At 44.1% G+C, this 17,596-nt stretch overlaps 1 protein-coding gene across 1 annotated transcript in view; it reads left to right on the top strand.

Annotated features, from left to right (window-relative positions):
- Positions 1-3,043, top strand: part of LOC133018373 (glypican-5-like) — a 90,456-nt gene extending 87,413 nt beyond the window's left edge. Inside the window, exon 9 of the mRNA XM_061084729.1 lies at positions 2,856-3,043. Within this exon, the coding sequence (XP_060940712.1) occupies positions 2,856-3,043 (188 nt within the window). The remainder of the gene's footprint in view (positions 1-2,855) is intronic.
- Positions 3,044-17,596: the final 14,553 nt, after the last annotated feature.

Consider the following 17,596-nt stretch of genomic DNA (forward strand, 5'->3'; position numbering starts at 1 on the left):
TTTTTCATCAAGACCTCAAACCAGTGACAATTTTATCAATTATTTCATCCTTACAAATGTTTGAATCTAAAACAAGTTCTCTACCACTGCACTGCATCAGGGATCCATATTTAAAATCACAGCAGCACATGAACACAGCTGTGTAACAGCTTGTTGTGTAATGTAGTGTAAAGATGTGAGATGCTATTTTGATTGGGGCATTTGAAACTATATGAGACTTAAGGTAAAATATTAATTTGATTTCATCTTGTTTATGTGTCTCCCAGCCAGTGGCACTCTACACATTTACCAAGTTTGGCACAAATGGTTACATTAGTTTATGATCAGTTTTATTGCATCCAATTTTATTTTATTTTATTTAACAGATCCCAAACCCTTCCACCAACACCATGCATTCTTGAACAGCTACAAAGGACCTGTTTCAGTAATTAGCCACTTGGGCAGCCTGCAGTGGAGATGAATTAGTGTTGTGTTGTACTGCTGTCTTCTGACATGTCTCTGATGAGATACAGCCCATTTCCACTGAAACAATAACAGCAATCTGATTTGGGATAGATGATGTCTTTGTCTATTGTCTACTGGAACAACACAAAACCATTGGCACACACTTCTCTCTCTCTCTCTCTAGAGCCCTGCCGAGCCTTATTCAGACTTGCATGCACATAAAACCCAAGTGCCTAATAGGGATGGGCTGATGTACATTCTCAGTTCTACAGAAGATATAAACGAAAATTATCACACGTTTGAATATCGCGTATCTGAAAGAAAAATCATATCGGATGACATCTTGTGACAACACCAATTTATATCTGTGAAGAAGTGATTTAGTTTGCTATGCAGAACCCTTTTTCGGTTTCCTATTAACGCAACGTCTACCACACACCTGGCTGTCGAGTTGTTTGGCAGCTGAGTTCACAGATGGATTTAGACAATCTAGACAGATTGGTTTACACACCCAGGCTGGTCTCAATCCCTGCAAACCTGGCCTCTTTTTGTGACTGCCTAAAGAGACATTTTGACACTGATCATTGTCAGTAGTCTGATAAATTGTTTACTCCCTGACACGACACACACCCGTTCTTTCCTTCACCCTTGACTGCGTGTGTTTCTTGCTGTATCCTTTGGGATCGGCAAACCTTGATGTCACCTCATCCATCTTTGGGCGCTCACACAGGGATTTCTGAGCCTCTCGCTCCTGCAGGAGGTTACAAACTAAATGTATGACACTTGTATCTCCTGAGCGATGCATGTTTATGGGATTTTAATGGGGAATTTGTGAGCTGAGGGTGGTCATCTGTCTTCAATCCAATCATGTACATTTTTAGGTTGGGTTTGGTCATGAAGAGGAGCAGAGAGTAAGATGCATGATTTCTTTCAGACAACAACATGCTTTTACCCCCCAGAGAAAAGCAAAGTAACTGCTTAGAAGCAAAGCAAAGCAGCATCAAGCGTGATGTAAGTTTCTTTGCCAGTTTCAGTCCAACACAGTTGTTATTTTCCCATCCAGCGCCCAGCTTGTTTAAATAGAAAAGACACCTGTGCTTGATCTTAAAATGAGGTGTGGCCGGGCACATTGTTGCTACGCTGCCGAGAACGTGGAGAGCGATCGTGCTTTTGACAAACAAAAACCTGGTCTGAAGTCAGGGGTGCGGTAGGTCACTGGTATTTTGAGGACGCATTAGTAATATGAGACAGGTGCACAGCACACGTTCACCCCGTTAAACCCACAGATGGCCTGCAGACCTGGCAAATGCACCATTGTCATCACCACACCTGGCCTTCTATTTGTCAGGGAAATTTTGACAGACTTGTTGCACAAAATAATACTAGGGCAGAACAATTTTTAATCTGCACACAGATGTGCAAGGAAAAGAGCTGGACTGCAGGAAATCATTCACCAGAAGAGAAAAACTGGGCACAAACAATCGCCATTTGAGTGCAAGAGCACCTGAAACATGAAATCAGTAGTTCCTGCTCTCAAACTGAAAGACCACACTCTTTAATTAAGATAGGAATGTCTCCCTATCTTGCATCATGTGCATAAGACGATGATGCGATCATTGGACTAAAGCCCAACAAGCGGGATGATGTACGTTCCACAACCACAGCTGTGATATTGTGATATCAAAGTTATTAAGCTTGATAAAGAGCAGCAAGTGGAGGAGGTATGAGTCAAGTCCTTTTTCTGGGAAGCTTGGATTTCACTGATGTCAGCAACAAAGTGTTTGTGTGGCCAGCTTTATGTGTTGGTGTGATTTGCGGGCCTGTGATAAAATGGTTACTTAAAGGGTGCTGCTGGAGATAAGACGACCCATCAGTCCACCACAGTGTGTGTGTGGGTGAAGAGTTTTTTTATTTTGCTGTCTCTGTAGGGCAGAAAAAAACAAAGACAAAGGGGATTTACTACCTCCAAAATGAGTTGGTAGTTCGAGAGCAGGCCAGTAGCACTGCACATGCATTTTTTGAATTTTTTCAAAGCGCTGTTCAAAATAAATTACGGGTCCTTTCGACTAAAGCAGCCACAGCTGTGCTTCTTCAGATGCACACATGAACTCACTTTAACCGTAACAGACGTAATCGCACATCATTTTCACGTCAGATTGTTTTTGAAAAATCCTCCGAGTGAGGTGATGGTAATGGTGATTGGAGATGATGAGCCCCTAATATACAATTTTATGAAACCCGAAGAACTCTAAACATTAAAGCCTATTACCATGATTACAGTGATGCGCCAAACCATTTATCTGTGTCTGTCTCTTCTCTTCTCTCTCTCTCTCTCTCTCTCTCTCTCTCTCTCTCTCTCTCTCTCTCTCTCTCTCTCTCTCTCTCTCTCTCTTTATCTGTTCCTCCCCCAGCACATACAGACACCGCCAGTGAGAGGAGGCCCGTCGGCAGACAGCCTGGAGGAGACAGGCCGCACGAGAACCCTTCCAGGCCCCCCTCGGTGAAGGTGAGAGGGGGTTCGCCGTCTGCCAGCTGGGCACGACCCTGGAGCCTTGCACTGCTCCCTGCTGCCCTTTGCCTGCAGTGGACCCTGTTCTGATGCCAGCACCCGCTGTGAAATCCCCCTTCACCTTCTAGGAAACATGCGGACGGACGTTCATATCATATAAATCACATCACGGTATCCTTACTCCTGTCCTCAATCTGCACGGGTGGAAGGTAGCGATGGAGAAAGGAGAGAAGATGGAAACGGAAAAGAGAGGAGGACAACGTTGTAGATGGGGGGGGCTCCTGCAGGAACTTGACTGATCCCATGCACGGCCATCTACAAAGATTATGCCTGCTGCTTCCACTAGGCTGTTCTGGGATTAGACGTGTGTGTGTATAACAGACACCATTATAGTCCTGCAGCTCCTTGCTCCACTCACGCTCCACACATACTTCATAGTTCAGAGCAGGAATTTATCATTATGATTTTACTTAAAAACACATTTCGACTCACGCTCATGTTTTCTACACAAAGCGGTTCTCGTCGTCTGCTGCTGGATTTTACTTTCAGGCTCCAAAAAAAAAAAAACGCATCCCAGCCCGACTGAAGAATTCTGCTTATTTGAAAACTAACTCACACTTATTTTCTTTTTGAGGATTAAGGAATGCATGATAGATTGATAGATCAATCCCAGGTGCCTGGCCCGGCGCAGCAGATTGGATCTACTCTGACTGTGTACCCTGGCAGGGATTAGAATGTAATGAGTTCACAGATAGAGCACAGGCACACTTGCACGGACGCAACACATTGCGCAGACAAACTAGGTGTGTATAGTATGTAACTGTATATAGGTGGAAAGATTTGATGGGAGTGTGTGAGGTTCTGATTCTGCAAAAATGCTCTTAACTGATTTAGCTGAATGGGTTTTTTCTTTTGTTTTTCGTCCTGCCATGAATGGACTGTGTTGTCTGCTGTCCATACTATGTAAAAAACGATGCAAAAAAGACTATAGAGATTTAATTTCTATAACAAATAAAGCAGGAATGTACATCATTTACCAACTCAACGCCGTGAAATGAACGGACACATTCTGGTTCACACATTGTTGATTTTCATGATGTTTATCCTGCATCCAGTTGTGTGTGTTTGCTCGTTGAATTGCACATTAACGCATGTATAACCTTCAAGGCTCTCCAAATCTCTATGATGGGATCAGGCCTTTCTGCAGATAGCATAACACAAAACATATATTTTCAAACCTGCAATTTTTCACTGACCTTTCTTGAGCAAATGATTGTTTGGTATTCGAAAACAAGAGGCAGCAGATTCAAATGCAATTCAACGCATACAAACCTTGCTTTTACATTATTGGGTGCATCTATTGTTTGATGTAATTCAGTGGCAGCCATTGTACAAGTCCTTCAAGGATTTTATTGTGTAATGTGTCCTGTTGTGGATTCTTCTTGACTATCGGGGCAGCATGGCATCTTCCAGTAAAGGGGGCTCTGGGTTCAGGGCTGGGACGGAGCCAGTTCCTGCCTCAAACCAGTTCTTTGTGTTTTGACCATCAAAGAACTGTCTCTTGGTTCCACTCTGGCACCAACATTTTGCTCCACTAGAAGAAAGAACTGCTTACGTCAGGGACTGGGGGTTGGATTATAAAACCTTTTTTTTTTCAATCGAGCTTGTGTCATGTGTAGCATAGAGACACTTTAGTCGGTGCTAGTGAAGTATAGAGTGATTTTGGCACGTGGAAAAACAAAAAAGAATTTGCAAGTGTGGAGTTTTCCGGTGGACCCTTGAGGGATAATCACTAAAGGAAGCCCAAAAAAGCCCAAATGCCTGCTGACCAATCCGTGGAATCCCAACAATTAAAGGGCAAATGATCACTTGTTTTAAGCAATCCCTTGTGACGATGGAACAAATTGGGGGAAAAAAACCTGTGTGACTTGTACAATGGCTTCCTCTGTATACCAGGTTCGTTGCTTGTGTAGATGAGGATTTTCTATGCACAGATATGGTACAGCAGTGTGAGTGAGGATGATGAATGTATGGTCATTGCTATGCAGATGCAATATTAAAGCTGACTAAGCCCTGCACAGATACAGTATCTAAGCTACGGGCTCCACACTTTAAGCTTGACATGGGTCTAGGAGCAGTGATATACCTCTTCCATTAACTACACTTTATTCTAGACAACTTGTCCTGTCTCTACTGACAAGAGATTCACCTTTAACTCTGCCTATATGTGTTCAAAAAGGATGACCCGCTTAACCACACGCAAACATATACAAATGTCTATTAAAGGCCTGCGCTTAATGAGGAATGATGATTACTACCTTCACAGCGTAAGGTCTCTGCAGTTTAAATGTGTCACATTTCATGTTCTGTAACCACGTTTGTTTAGTTCCTATAATTTTCTCCATGTTGGTTTTTGTTCCAGACTGGCGTTCATTGCACCCACAGGTCACTTACAGCCCTATACCCTCGCATGTGTATAAATGTACATATTTTAAGTCACTTATCATTTGTTTTGTGTCTCATTTCCTCTCTTTTGTATCAGTATGATACAGTGCAGTTGGGCTCTATTAAAGGTGCTCTGCTTTTTTGTGCTCGTCTCAACAGCCTCTCCTTAAATAGTAAATCCGCCACAACGGACACTCACAAACAACTGATTTCTTCCAGAGTACGTGTTTATTGACAGCTCTACTCACACGTGGCACACCCACACAGGCCTTTAACTCTCATTAGTCCTGAATAATTCTCCTCTTAGGTTTGTGTGGGCCTGTGCAGACCACATTTGATTGACATTTCCCTCATTCTCCTACACTTTTGTTAATTATCTAAATCCCAGCCTAGAATCACCCGACTTTCACCTGACTTCAAGTTAAATCAGCCATAACATGTTAAAACGCCTGCGTGGGCGAGTAAGCACCGAAACACTTTTTTTATTTTGATATCACACACATCTACCTCGACAGTACAAACAAAGCTTTAACGATGAGGTGGCCACACATGACAAATCCACTGATGCTTAATGAGCAGTTAAAGTTTGACATTGATTTAATTCACAGGCTGGAGCAATGAGCTTACTTTCGCATAAAGACTGGGAACAAAATATCCTTGTCTCATTTGAAATCTAAGACTCCTGGATGTAGACAGCAACCAGCAAAGAAATAGGAGCAGTAAATAAGCCTCCTCTCATTCTCAAAATGTAAATTTTGCATGAATTAAACCAGTAGTTCCAGAACTTATCAGCCCTCAACAAAACCAAGATCACAAGAGGTGTTTGGATATTGATTTGAGCCAGTTGAGGAAAAACATCACCTACATCCACATATTGCAATGTTTCCTGTGGTGCTGTAAATTGACCTGCTGCAACTGGGGCTGTTGCTAATCCATCATAATCAGCTCATGTGGTCATGTGGGACCAAACAAATCAGAAGGTTGAGTATTGAATTTCTTTTTAGTTTATCTGATCATTGGCGAGCTTCACCCTCCTTCTATCTTGCAACCCCACCGGGGGACCCCTGGTTTGGAAATCAGTGAATAAAACAATCAAGAGGTGTTCATTTGTGAGCTTTGGAGGTGATAATAGACATTGAACCCGGGTGTGAGTCAGTCTAGCTGTTTCCTCGTGATTTCAGTCTTAATGCTGAGCCACAGTAACTCTATAAGTGAGCATATTCAAGTCAAACTTCAAACCAAGAAGAATGAATAACATAATTACACTTCACTGACCTGCTTCGTGTCCCTTTAAAAAAACAAAACATGTTTCATTGACCATACTTGTTGCTGGTGGGCGTAGGCAGGGGGCACCATCTCATTCTGGCCTTCCTTATTTGCATCCATTAAGCCTCTTGCTAAACATATCTGTCTGTGTGTTTGCACCAGGAATAGAGAGGCCGCGAATAGGCTCCGTGCTGGAGAGGACTGGGGCAGACAGTCGGTGACTATGAAAAGCGGCGTCGCCGGTGACAGTTTGCTCACTCAGCTGACGTGCGGCCGACCCCGTTGGCTGCTCCTGAAGGGGAAACTTTGCCTGTTCATCAGCTATAATCGCCCTGAGTTTGTCTGTGCTGTCAGCTGCGATGCACAGCAGCACTGCTTGTCACAGCTTGCAGTGTTTTACGCATTATGTCAGACGCAGGAGTCACAAAAACAGACAATGGGACAGCAGCAAAAATGTTTTGAAGTCATATTCGATGTCTATTTTTCCTCCGCAGTGATTATGAAAGCTTTCGATGGCAGCGAATCAGGCGACAGTGGCCCTCCAAGTCTCACCACACCTCCCGCTGTTTTAACCATCAGCATGGGAGCACATTAACTAATAGAACTTTCCTGGCTAAAGCACACTGTGTCCACAAGCTCCTTCTCTCTCTCTCTTGCACACACACACACACACACACACACACGTACACTGTTATAAACACAAATCATCACAAAGGCACACAGATGATCTCACTGACACACCCTGTCCCATAGTCGTGTACGTCCAATTGCAGAAAGGCTGACTATTTGATCCTTGGAGTGGAGTTCGTGCGTGTCGCTGTGAAACTGAGAGTCTGTCTGTAGGTGCGGATGAGAGCAGAGCAAGTGCCCGGTCCACGGATACCGTGCCTGCTCTTTGCCTAAGCTGTAATTGGACTGCATTGTCCCTGCCTGGTAAAAACCCGAAGCCGTCTGTTGTCCTATAATAACCTCCGCTGACAGACACAGAAAAGCCATGCAGGATTTTAAAATACGGGCAATAATGGGTGGCTAACCCAGACACTGAGACAGAGCAATTAGTCTGACAAATCAACTGCTATTTCTTAGCCTCGCAAAGACAGTTTTAATGTCTTGAAAATTGGCGTGGATGATTCAGTGCATGACACAGTGGGTACAGACGCACACACACACACGGTGCAAAGAGCAGTGTGGTCAGTGAGTGCAACTGAGAGTTCGAGGGACCTGAGGTCACAGCTGCTCAGCTGTCTGTCTGGGCTATTTTAAATGGGAGCACACATCAGCGCTTCTGTCCCACTGGCTTGGCCAAGTCAACGCTTGCAAGTCCTCGCACACACCGAGGTCTCTTCTTGCCTGAGAGTCAGGAGTGGATCTAAGTCACTAATTCACACATTCAGAGAGGGAGCACAGCTGCGGCGCCCAGCTTGGACAGAACCTTAAGATGCATAAGTGCATTCTCGAGCAGACGCCCCCCGAAGTTTGGCCTGATGCAGTGCAGTAACAGGGTGACATCAGCGGAGCACCCCCCACAGCAGATTGTCTTACCTTTTCAGCCAGGGGGATCAGAGTGACAAGTTTGAACCAGAGGAGGGAGCAAAGGAAGGTGGGGAGGGGGGGACACTGGAAATAGCTTTTCAGAGATGAACAATCGGGTGAGGCAGAGGGGAAACACAGGGGGGGGGGGGGGGGGGGGGGCCTGCGGCTCCTGTTAACCACAGCTCTCCTTCTGGAGTTTCAGCCCTCTGCTGTATCCATTCGCCTCAGTTCAGAGCTCCCTCTCTCCTCGCGACGGGCCAACACAAGCTGTCACTGCCAATTCTCCATCTGTCACCCTGCTCCACCGGCCAATTAGCATTATGCTCAATGAGCTCTTGAGCCGACTAATTGAGTCCAATTAAACACATTTTCGACATGACAGACCATCAAGAGTCTCAGAAGCCCCGGCAGAGATCAGCTCAGCAACAGCAGCACGGGAGCTTGAGCTTGATTTCTTCCTTTTTACGGATTAGCCTCACTTGCCATTTCTGTTTCCCATCATGCAATGTGTTGCTGGCGGACAACAAGTAAACAAGAGTTTGGAGGGGTTCTTTTCCTGGTAGTGTCTGTGAGGTTAGGACCATTTTCTGTCCGACTGTTATGAGGCAATATAAACAAATACCGCTCTTACAATGAAGTGAGCGATTTTAAGTGAGTAAAAAGGCGATCAATTTAAGTTGAGCTTTTCACGGAAATCTATTTGAATTTCCATCCAACAAACAGACACTTGAGGTTGTCATAGAACATGACAGTTCATGGACAATCACGCATGTACTGAAAAAGAAAAGGGAACCGCACCCTTGGTGAGGAGGAGCTGTCATTACAAAGTATTCTGTCTTAATAAGGCGCCGCAGACAACAAGTAAAGAAGAGTTTGGAGGGGTTCTTTTCCTGGTAGTGCCTGGGAGGTTAGGACCATTTTCTGTCTGACTGTTATGAGGCAATATAAACAAATACCGCTCTTACACTGAATTGAGAGATTTTAAGTGAGTAAAAAGGCGATTGACTCTTTTCCCGTTACCATTTGAGGAGTTTGTGTCTGTTCATATTCAACATGAGACAGTTGTACCCAAAAACTGAGAACCTCTCTTACATCAATGTCTTGCCAAAGTAGCACATTCAGCCAAGGTCTCTTGTTTCCATCAATGCTGATCGGAGCTGCAGCGAATTAAAACACGTGTCTACTGCAGAGTCATTTGACCAGGGAGTGAATGGCGATTGTATCCATTCCCATTGCAGACAAAACCAACATTTTAGAAGGTTTAGAACAGTGTCGAAGGAGCTTGATGTGCATGTACAAAATCTTTAGAGGTACCAACAATTTCTTTATACGCACCAAGTTTCTGATTGTGCAAAAACATACAAGTCATATGAGACGCTCAGCTGACGTCTTCCTCTGAACATCCCTGAAAACAAACGCGATAATGCAGAGCTGACATTGAGCTCAGATCCCATGAGAGTGGCAACTTTTTCTGCCTTTCATGAAAGAAAAATAGGATTGACATGAACGACCCCCCCCCCACACACGCCACAGGACTGGACAGTGGGTTGGACAACTTTCTAAAAGCTCCATAAGGAGACCTGAGAAGTTTTCTGGATGTCCCTGCCCACTACTCCCTAGTAGGACGTCAGCAAGCATCATGTTCACAGGCAGATGGGAGATTAAACAGAAAGAATCTTAAACAAAGAAAGAAAATGTTTTATATGCCCTATATCTATAACTTTTAGAGGTACAAAATTAGCACAAGCAATGCATTAAGTCAGGCCCAGTTTTTAAAACGATGCCTTAACATCTTTTCACCTGCACATACCAAAAAAAGCTCACAGGGCTGTGCTCTGTCAGCTGTACCAATAATAAACTGTAGTCGCAAGCTGTGTCTAAAACTGTGCATTATATATAGTTTGCCTGTCACAAAAAAAGTGCATTGAGGTTTAATTTGTTTCAATTATTTTAACGATATCGGCCTACACAGTTGTGTCCCAGAATGGCCAAGGCTGAACCATCCTATACAAAATTTTCTAGGTCTTTTAATACAAGAAAAGACACGCAGAGAAGCCAAAGAAAAAACTGAAGTGGTCCCATAATATAAAAGATGAATTTATCCTTTAACATAGTTGCACGGAAATCTATTTGGAATTTCCATCCAACAAACAGACACTTGAGGTTTTCATAGCACATGACAGTTCACGGACAATCACGCATGTACTGAAAAAGAAAGGGAACGGAAGTCCTTGGCGAGGAGGAGCTGTGATTAGAAAGTATTGTGTCTTAATAAGGCGCCGCACATGAGGTCGGAACATTACTCACCGTGGAAGTCTTGCTGTTGGGAATACAGATTAACTACGTTGCCGCATGACAATGGCCGGCCTGAGAGAAATGTGGTCCCACTAGCATGAGCCCCCATTCCAATTAGAGCGGTGGGCTCTGCACTGGTGCGTGTGGTGTGAGGCATGATTGAGGAGTTTGAGAAGTGTGTGTGTGTATGTCGGTGTACGTGTGTGTGCTTGGCGTGCATGTTCAAGGCCGGCCAGCATCTCGTGTTGAATTCTCTGTCAGGCTCACTCTGCTTGGCATGCTACGGGCAGCCTCCCTCCTCATGTCCCGGAGATGGATGAGCTCTGGTGTGAATGTTCCATTGCTCCCTTGGGTGCCATTCTACCTTTCCAGCTCTCTCTCCCTCGCTCTGTCTCTGTCAGGTTGGAAGTGAATTCACACAATCCCCCCGTATGATTATTGTATTAGTTGGCGTCTGATTTTGTTTTATTTTTATGCATCCCATATTCCTGTCAGGAGCAGCATTAGATATTAGCCTGAGCGTTAACTTGCTAAATACTCGGTGAGCGTGCGTGCATGTGAGCATGTCGGCCACATGTGCGTGCTGGTAGACAGGAGCAGCATTGATTGGCTCTGATTAGGGATTCAGAGACGCCTGCTGTTGCTGCCGATTCTGCAGCGAACGAGAGAGAGGAGATCAATGTTGCAAGGCCACTAGATCGTTAGCCACACACACCCGCATTCATACTTACAGCACACATTCTCCCTCGCTCATACCAGACAGGATTTGGATTACATTAATGACACTCATTACACATTGCTGCTTGACCTGACTACGGTCGGGACAACAAAATTCTTGTGCCATTTTATTTTTCCTCACAGACATTCTCGTGAGTTCTTCGGTATTACCTCAGTCGCTGATGATTAAGCTTTGACTAATGGTGTCAGGGAGTGAATGGTCGAGGTCAAAGTGGCCAGTGGCTGAAAACATTCTTTACTTTGTTTACTGATTTATGTGTTGGTCAGTGAACTTGTTAGCCAATGCAACTCGCTTTATGTACACTGGTTTCTTTTTAAGGCCTTGGATGAGTAATTATGAAATTAAAGTGATATATTATATAACAATTAGAGCAGTAACAATGATTGATAATGAGAAATATGTAATATATTTATGTACATTATATCAATATAGGAGGCGTTTATGTAGTCGAATACATTAAAGACAGATTTCATGCTGTTGACAGAACCAGACGATAAGTGTGTGGGAAGTTACTTGAAATATATACCTATTAATTATGTGTTACTATATTTAATACACCCAGAGCCTCCATATACATTACATATACTGTGGATGAGGCATGGACTGAACTAAAAAAGTCAAAGTACAGTTTTTTCCTCAAACATGGTTTGTGTCATTTTAGGTATTTCTTATCGCACTGAATATGGTTCACTTGTTCATTTTTAAGTTTGGTTTTGGTGTTAATTAGTGATTTCATGTTATAAAAACACAAAAAAACGTCATGATTGATAGCCGACACTGACTCACGATTGGTTGAGCGTGTGCATCGGCAGGACCCCAACTGCACAGACTCTGGCTCCAAATATGCAATATGGCAGCATTTTATTATTTTTGGCCTTATTTCTGGATAGTTGGAGGGGATGAGCGAGTACAGCATTATCTGTATCTGTATCTGTATCTGTTAACCATATGAATTATCCGTATCCGTACTCGGAGTGGGCGGGGCCTAACCCGGAAGTGGGTGTGATTTAACCCGGAAGTGGGCTGGTTCAACATAACTTTCTTTTTCAACTTTGAATTTTTTTTAGGATTTTTTTATTTTTATTTTTTTTAAATTTATTTCCACACCAGGTGTGTGTGTGTGTGTGTGTGTGTGTGTGTGTGTGTGAGTGAGATGCGAGGGACGTTCATTGTCTCCCGGAGAAATGAACACTCTGTGTTTTTAGTATAGAAAGACGTGAATTATATTTGTTCACAAGTCATACAGACTGGTTTTGTTATTTTCACTTTACATTAACACTTAAAGTTAAGTGCAGTGTAATTGTTTGCCGTGATAATTAAATGCCAGTGTGATAATAAATGACAATTTCAAACCATACAAACTGTCATGTTGTACTGTATTTAATAGAGGTTTACTTTACTGTAAAGTAAGTGTAAATGTAAAGTGAAAATAACAAAACCATTCATTATGACTTGTGAACAAATATAATTCACGTCTTTCTATACTAAAAACACAGAGTGTTCATTTCTCCGGGAGACAGTGAACGTCCCTCGCATCTCCAGCGCTCCTCTACTGAGCCAATGCAGGTCTCGTGAAAATTTTTCCAAAGACTCGTACCCGAAGACCCAGTCGGGAAATGAACGAATCATTTCTGCTTCCTTGACTGAGCCTATGGAACAGTCCCGATGCGCAGTGAACCTGAGTGACTGAGAGACTCTCGTCAAATGATACTTCCAGATAGCTTGGAAATGACAAATTATGTGCATATAATAAAAATAATCGCGCTTTCCCCTTCCTGACCTTATAAAATACAACAAAAGGTTTCTGCATATAAAATAAGGGATGTTGTAAAATATGCATGTATGCAACACTGATCGTGGAAGCGGTACATGCTAAGCACAATCTTGCTGCATTTGCTGCCATAAATCATGCTGCAGTGGGGGGGGGGGGGGGGGGGGATTTTATATCAGTGATGAGGCTGCAGGAAAAGTAGACAGAGTATAACAGCTTCATTTGAAACCAATCCAAACACAGACTGCTTCTCAGACAGATTTACAGGCTGAATTTGTTTTACCATCCGGTTTACAAGGCCATATGTATGAAGGCAGTGCTGACAGAACTATCAATATAAATGGCAATTGCCATTAGCAGCACCACTCTGATCACGGAAGACGACGGAGAATACTTCAGACACGACCAGGCCAGCACCGATAAAGCTGGACAACTTTCCAAATGGGTGGTTTATGACAAAATAAAAAGTGGCATCAATAAGCAGTTACTTACTACTTACTGTCTCCGTTGATAGAACTGAGTCAGCACCGTGACATTCCTCTTTCCAATGCAATCTTTCTCATTTGAAACAAATTGGAGAAATGTGAGGAGGAGTAATGTGATAAAGTGCTTCCGTACAGGGGAGGGCCGGGTAATGTTGAAGGAATGTGTGGATATTCCAATGTGGCAGTGGGAAAATAATGAAGGACTCCTCATAGGGGGCTGAGAACCGCGGAGAGATGTGGCCTCCCACTGTTTCCAGAGGCCGATGTGGAGGAACATGCTGCCAATCTGGATGAACACTTGCAATAGAACCAATGCAAACCTGAAGAGACTTGAGGTTAGTTGACTCTGGATCATCTGCCCGCATTGAAATTCAGAGAAAGACTTGTGGCCTGTTCATGGGTTTCAGTTTCTGTTATGATAGCAAGGTCGCGCTCAGGGTCAGGCTCAGAAAAACACTATCCACTTGTTATTTTTGTACCAAATGAGAAGACCAATCCGTCTTGGAATATATGAATATATGGATAAACGGATGAATGCCCAGCTAACAGTTAATGGCACCAGGAAGTCCTGCAAGACAGATGAAAAAGAGTGGAGGGGAAATATTCATATGAGAACAGCATGCAGGTAAATGAACAGAGCAATTGGATGCTGGAATGAGGAGCCGCCGCCGCCAGATGGGTTCAGTCTGCCATTGTGTTGTGTATGCCAAGGCCTTGATTCAGCACAGTCCTCATTTAATGAGTCGACATGAATGAGATGTGCGCTTTCTTTATGACAGCGTAAGTGACTGTACGAGGACAAATAACTGCATTCAGTTGCCATTTTTCAGCGTTAATTCGATTTTGTGCCATCCGACTCAGCCTGTTGCGATTTCCGAGTAGGTGGCTTACATTTCATTATATTACAAGGTGTACCCAAAAGTCTGTGCGTGCGCGGAGGAGCGAAGGGTGGAATGTGCTCTGATTATAGAGCGGAGAAAGTGCCAGGATGCCCACAGAGACACACAAAAGCACAACGCAACACGCCACGGGGGGCATTTCTCATCCACGACAGCTCCTGTTCACAAGAACAACCCTGAGAATCCACGGAATCGGACCGCGCTGGCCGTCGGTTGTTTTTGACTTAATTTGAAGCCCCCTTTTTTCTTTTCACCCCTCTCGCTTTGAGAATGCCGTATTTGTTCTGTTCCCCTTCTCTTCATTCTTGGCACTTTTGAATGTGCAATCCCCCTCTGCTTCTTTTCCCCGTCTCACTTCTCTGTCACCCACCCGAGGCCTTCCATCACCAAACTCGCTTCCCCCCCTTATCTTGCCTCATAAGCTCACCACCCCTCTCCTCCTCCTCGTCCCAGTTTCTTCACCATTTCACAATTTTTTTCCCTCTATATCACTATCTGTCGACTCTTTAATGCTTACCATCAAAAACTCTCCCTTTTCTGTCATCTGTCTGTCTGCGGCACATGGGGAAGGGGGATGCGGGTGCTGAGATATGCAGATCTCCTGTTTGTTGATGGCTTTGTTTGCACAGGCAGACACTGGGTAAATGTCATCAAGGAATGATGTGGAGCATTGCAGAACGGCTAGAGGGAAAGGCGAGAAGAAAAGGCAAGTGTCGAAACAAGTACAAGTTTTAAGCTTTATGCACGAGCATATTTGAACAGCCGAGGATGATGACATGAGTGTATGTTCTCATGAGACATGGAGGAGGACGGATAGACAACAGAACGAGCCGCGTATGTGTGTGTGTGTGTGTGTGTGTGTGTGTGTGTGTGTGTGCGTACAAGAGGGAAAGTAGAAATGAGATGGACAGAGGACGAGAGACAATGAACTGGGGAACGAGAGAAGGGGAGAGATAGGCCTGATGAGTCATGTGCACACACTCCAGCAGTCCGTCGAATGTGCTGAACTCAGGCTAATGGTTGATATAAAAATCCTGGGAAGAGGCGGAATCGATGCAATCCGCCAGAGCCCAGGATGAGACTGGATTTAGGGAGAGGACACAATGATCTTCCTCGAACGGCTGATTACATCTGTTGAAACAGCACACTGATATTTACATAGAAACCCTGCTGAGGCCGGGGAGTGGGCCCTGTACGCTGGCCAAACCTTCAGGATATCAGTTAGTGTATGTGTGTGTGTGTGTGTGTGTGTGTGTGTGTGTGTGTGTGTGTGTGTGTGTCTCCTCTATCAGATCTGGATGTACCCTACTCTTTTTGTCAATCATTTCTTCATAACTCTGTCCTCACGGGTAAAAACGCTCTGTACTTTTACATTTCATCACCACGGTATAAAAGAATTTCGAAACCCTCCTTTGCACCATTTTCATTCGTTACCCTAGTTGACCTTCAAGGGAAGGCTGTGATTCACTCGCACTATGTATGTGTCTATAACTGTAGAAAATAAATTTGATAGACGTGGCTGTGTCCCAATTCAAGAGCAGCATCCTCCAGGGGCTGCATTTGAAGATGGATTGCGACACAGTGGCTCGACTAAGCCTTCCCGTTTCCAAGACTCAACTCTCAAATGTGTCCTTCCGTTTCTGAGCAGTGACGACTCTGGCACCTATCCCAGGATTCATAGCGCTTTGGTGACAAACCTTTTCTCAAAGAGATAATGGTGCTAGCATGTGTCAGCAACGCGGCAGCAGTAATGGCGGGAGAGGCTTGTGGCGCTGTTTACAGAAATCCTTTGTAAACCAGTCTCATTTCGTTTTGAACTAAGAGGTCTACAGTTTTTATTCAGCAACTTTCCAGTCCTTCAACATTTCCTGTAGCTCCTTCACAATAAAGGCATTCAAGTAGCTTGCAGAAAAAGAGGTTTGATACAGATTCAGTTTTGATTGTACAGAAATAAGCAAAGACTGTGGCTGTTTAATTTCACAAGAGTTAATCTACAATATGATTTATTGATAAGATAAGATTTATTCATATATGACCTGATCGTGTAGCAGAGAAATACAATAGTCTTTAGTAAGTTATGTAAAGGCAGAATGAGTCATATAAGTGAGGCTAACATTGCTGTTAGTCAAATCCATTTTAAAAGCTGGTTCTGTGTTCTCCAAAGAAACACACACCAGGTGCATTGTAGTGAACAAACCAGACCAGGGAAAGCAGTAAGAGCTTAGAGCTGCTGTTGTGACAAAGTGATCTTTGGCTCCTTTGGGGTCCAACCGAATTCATGCGAAGACAAAGTGGAGTAATGCTCTGGTGCTTCTTACAGTTGACTTATCCTGATTGGCTACTGAATTCAACCGGCTGCTTTTCTCTGCACCAATACTCAAAGACGACTCTTCGAGCGAATAAAACCTTTCGAGGGAAAAGACTTTCCTCCACGGATCTACTTTCAAATTAACTGGGAGTGTTGTTGCTTCGAGAGTCGTGGGCTCACATCTGCAGCTTTTCTGTGTGGATGCAAAGTAATTTTCACTAGAGGACCTCATCACGCCCCTAAAGCACTCACCACATAATTACTGCACATGTACCCTAAACTGACAGTTGCTCCGCTGCACACCCTCTCACCCCATTCTCTCCTCGCTACCATCCTGCCTCCCCTCTTCTCGCTCTCCCCGGTCTCCTGAACTTCCCCCAGCATCCTGCTCCTCATTAGAAGGCCTTTCATGGTCAGGGCCAATAAAACTTCAATGGGAGGCAGCCTGAAGAAAACATGGCTGTTCTGTGGCTTTACTGAGCGTTAATTACATGATCTCCATACCAGACAGTGGAGGGCCCAATCAGTTTCCCCCGACGCCGACCTATGGCCACATATGGGACACAGTCAGACACATAAACTCACAGTACACACACAAACTGCCTGTCGCACACACGCACGCATAAAGGTCATGCATACACAAAGCCATATACAGGCAGACATATTATCACAGACACACACTTGGAGGCCACCAGACTTATTAACCTCCGGCCACATGTGCTTAACTTTACCCGGTATTCCCCTTTGGCAACAAGAGCAGGGAAGCAATGGTATTACACATAATTAGAAAGTGCTTTACATCTGCTGTGTGGCACAGTTACACAACCCTAGCAGCGCGACCGCAATGCAGTAGAGCCACAAGTGACCAGGATAATCCGCACAAGATGCAAATGCTGCTTCAT

This window comes from Limanda limanda, chromosome 13 (genome assembly GCF_963576545.1).
Source record: "Limanda limanda chromosome 13, fLimLim1.1, whole genome shotgun sequence".
Lineage (NCBI taxonomy): Eukaryota > Metazoa > Chordata > Actinopteri > Pleuronectiformes > Pleuronectidae > Limanda > Limanda limanda.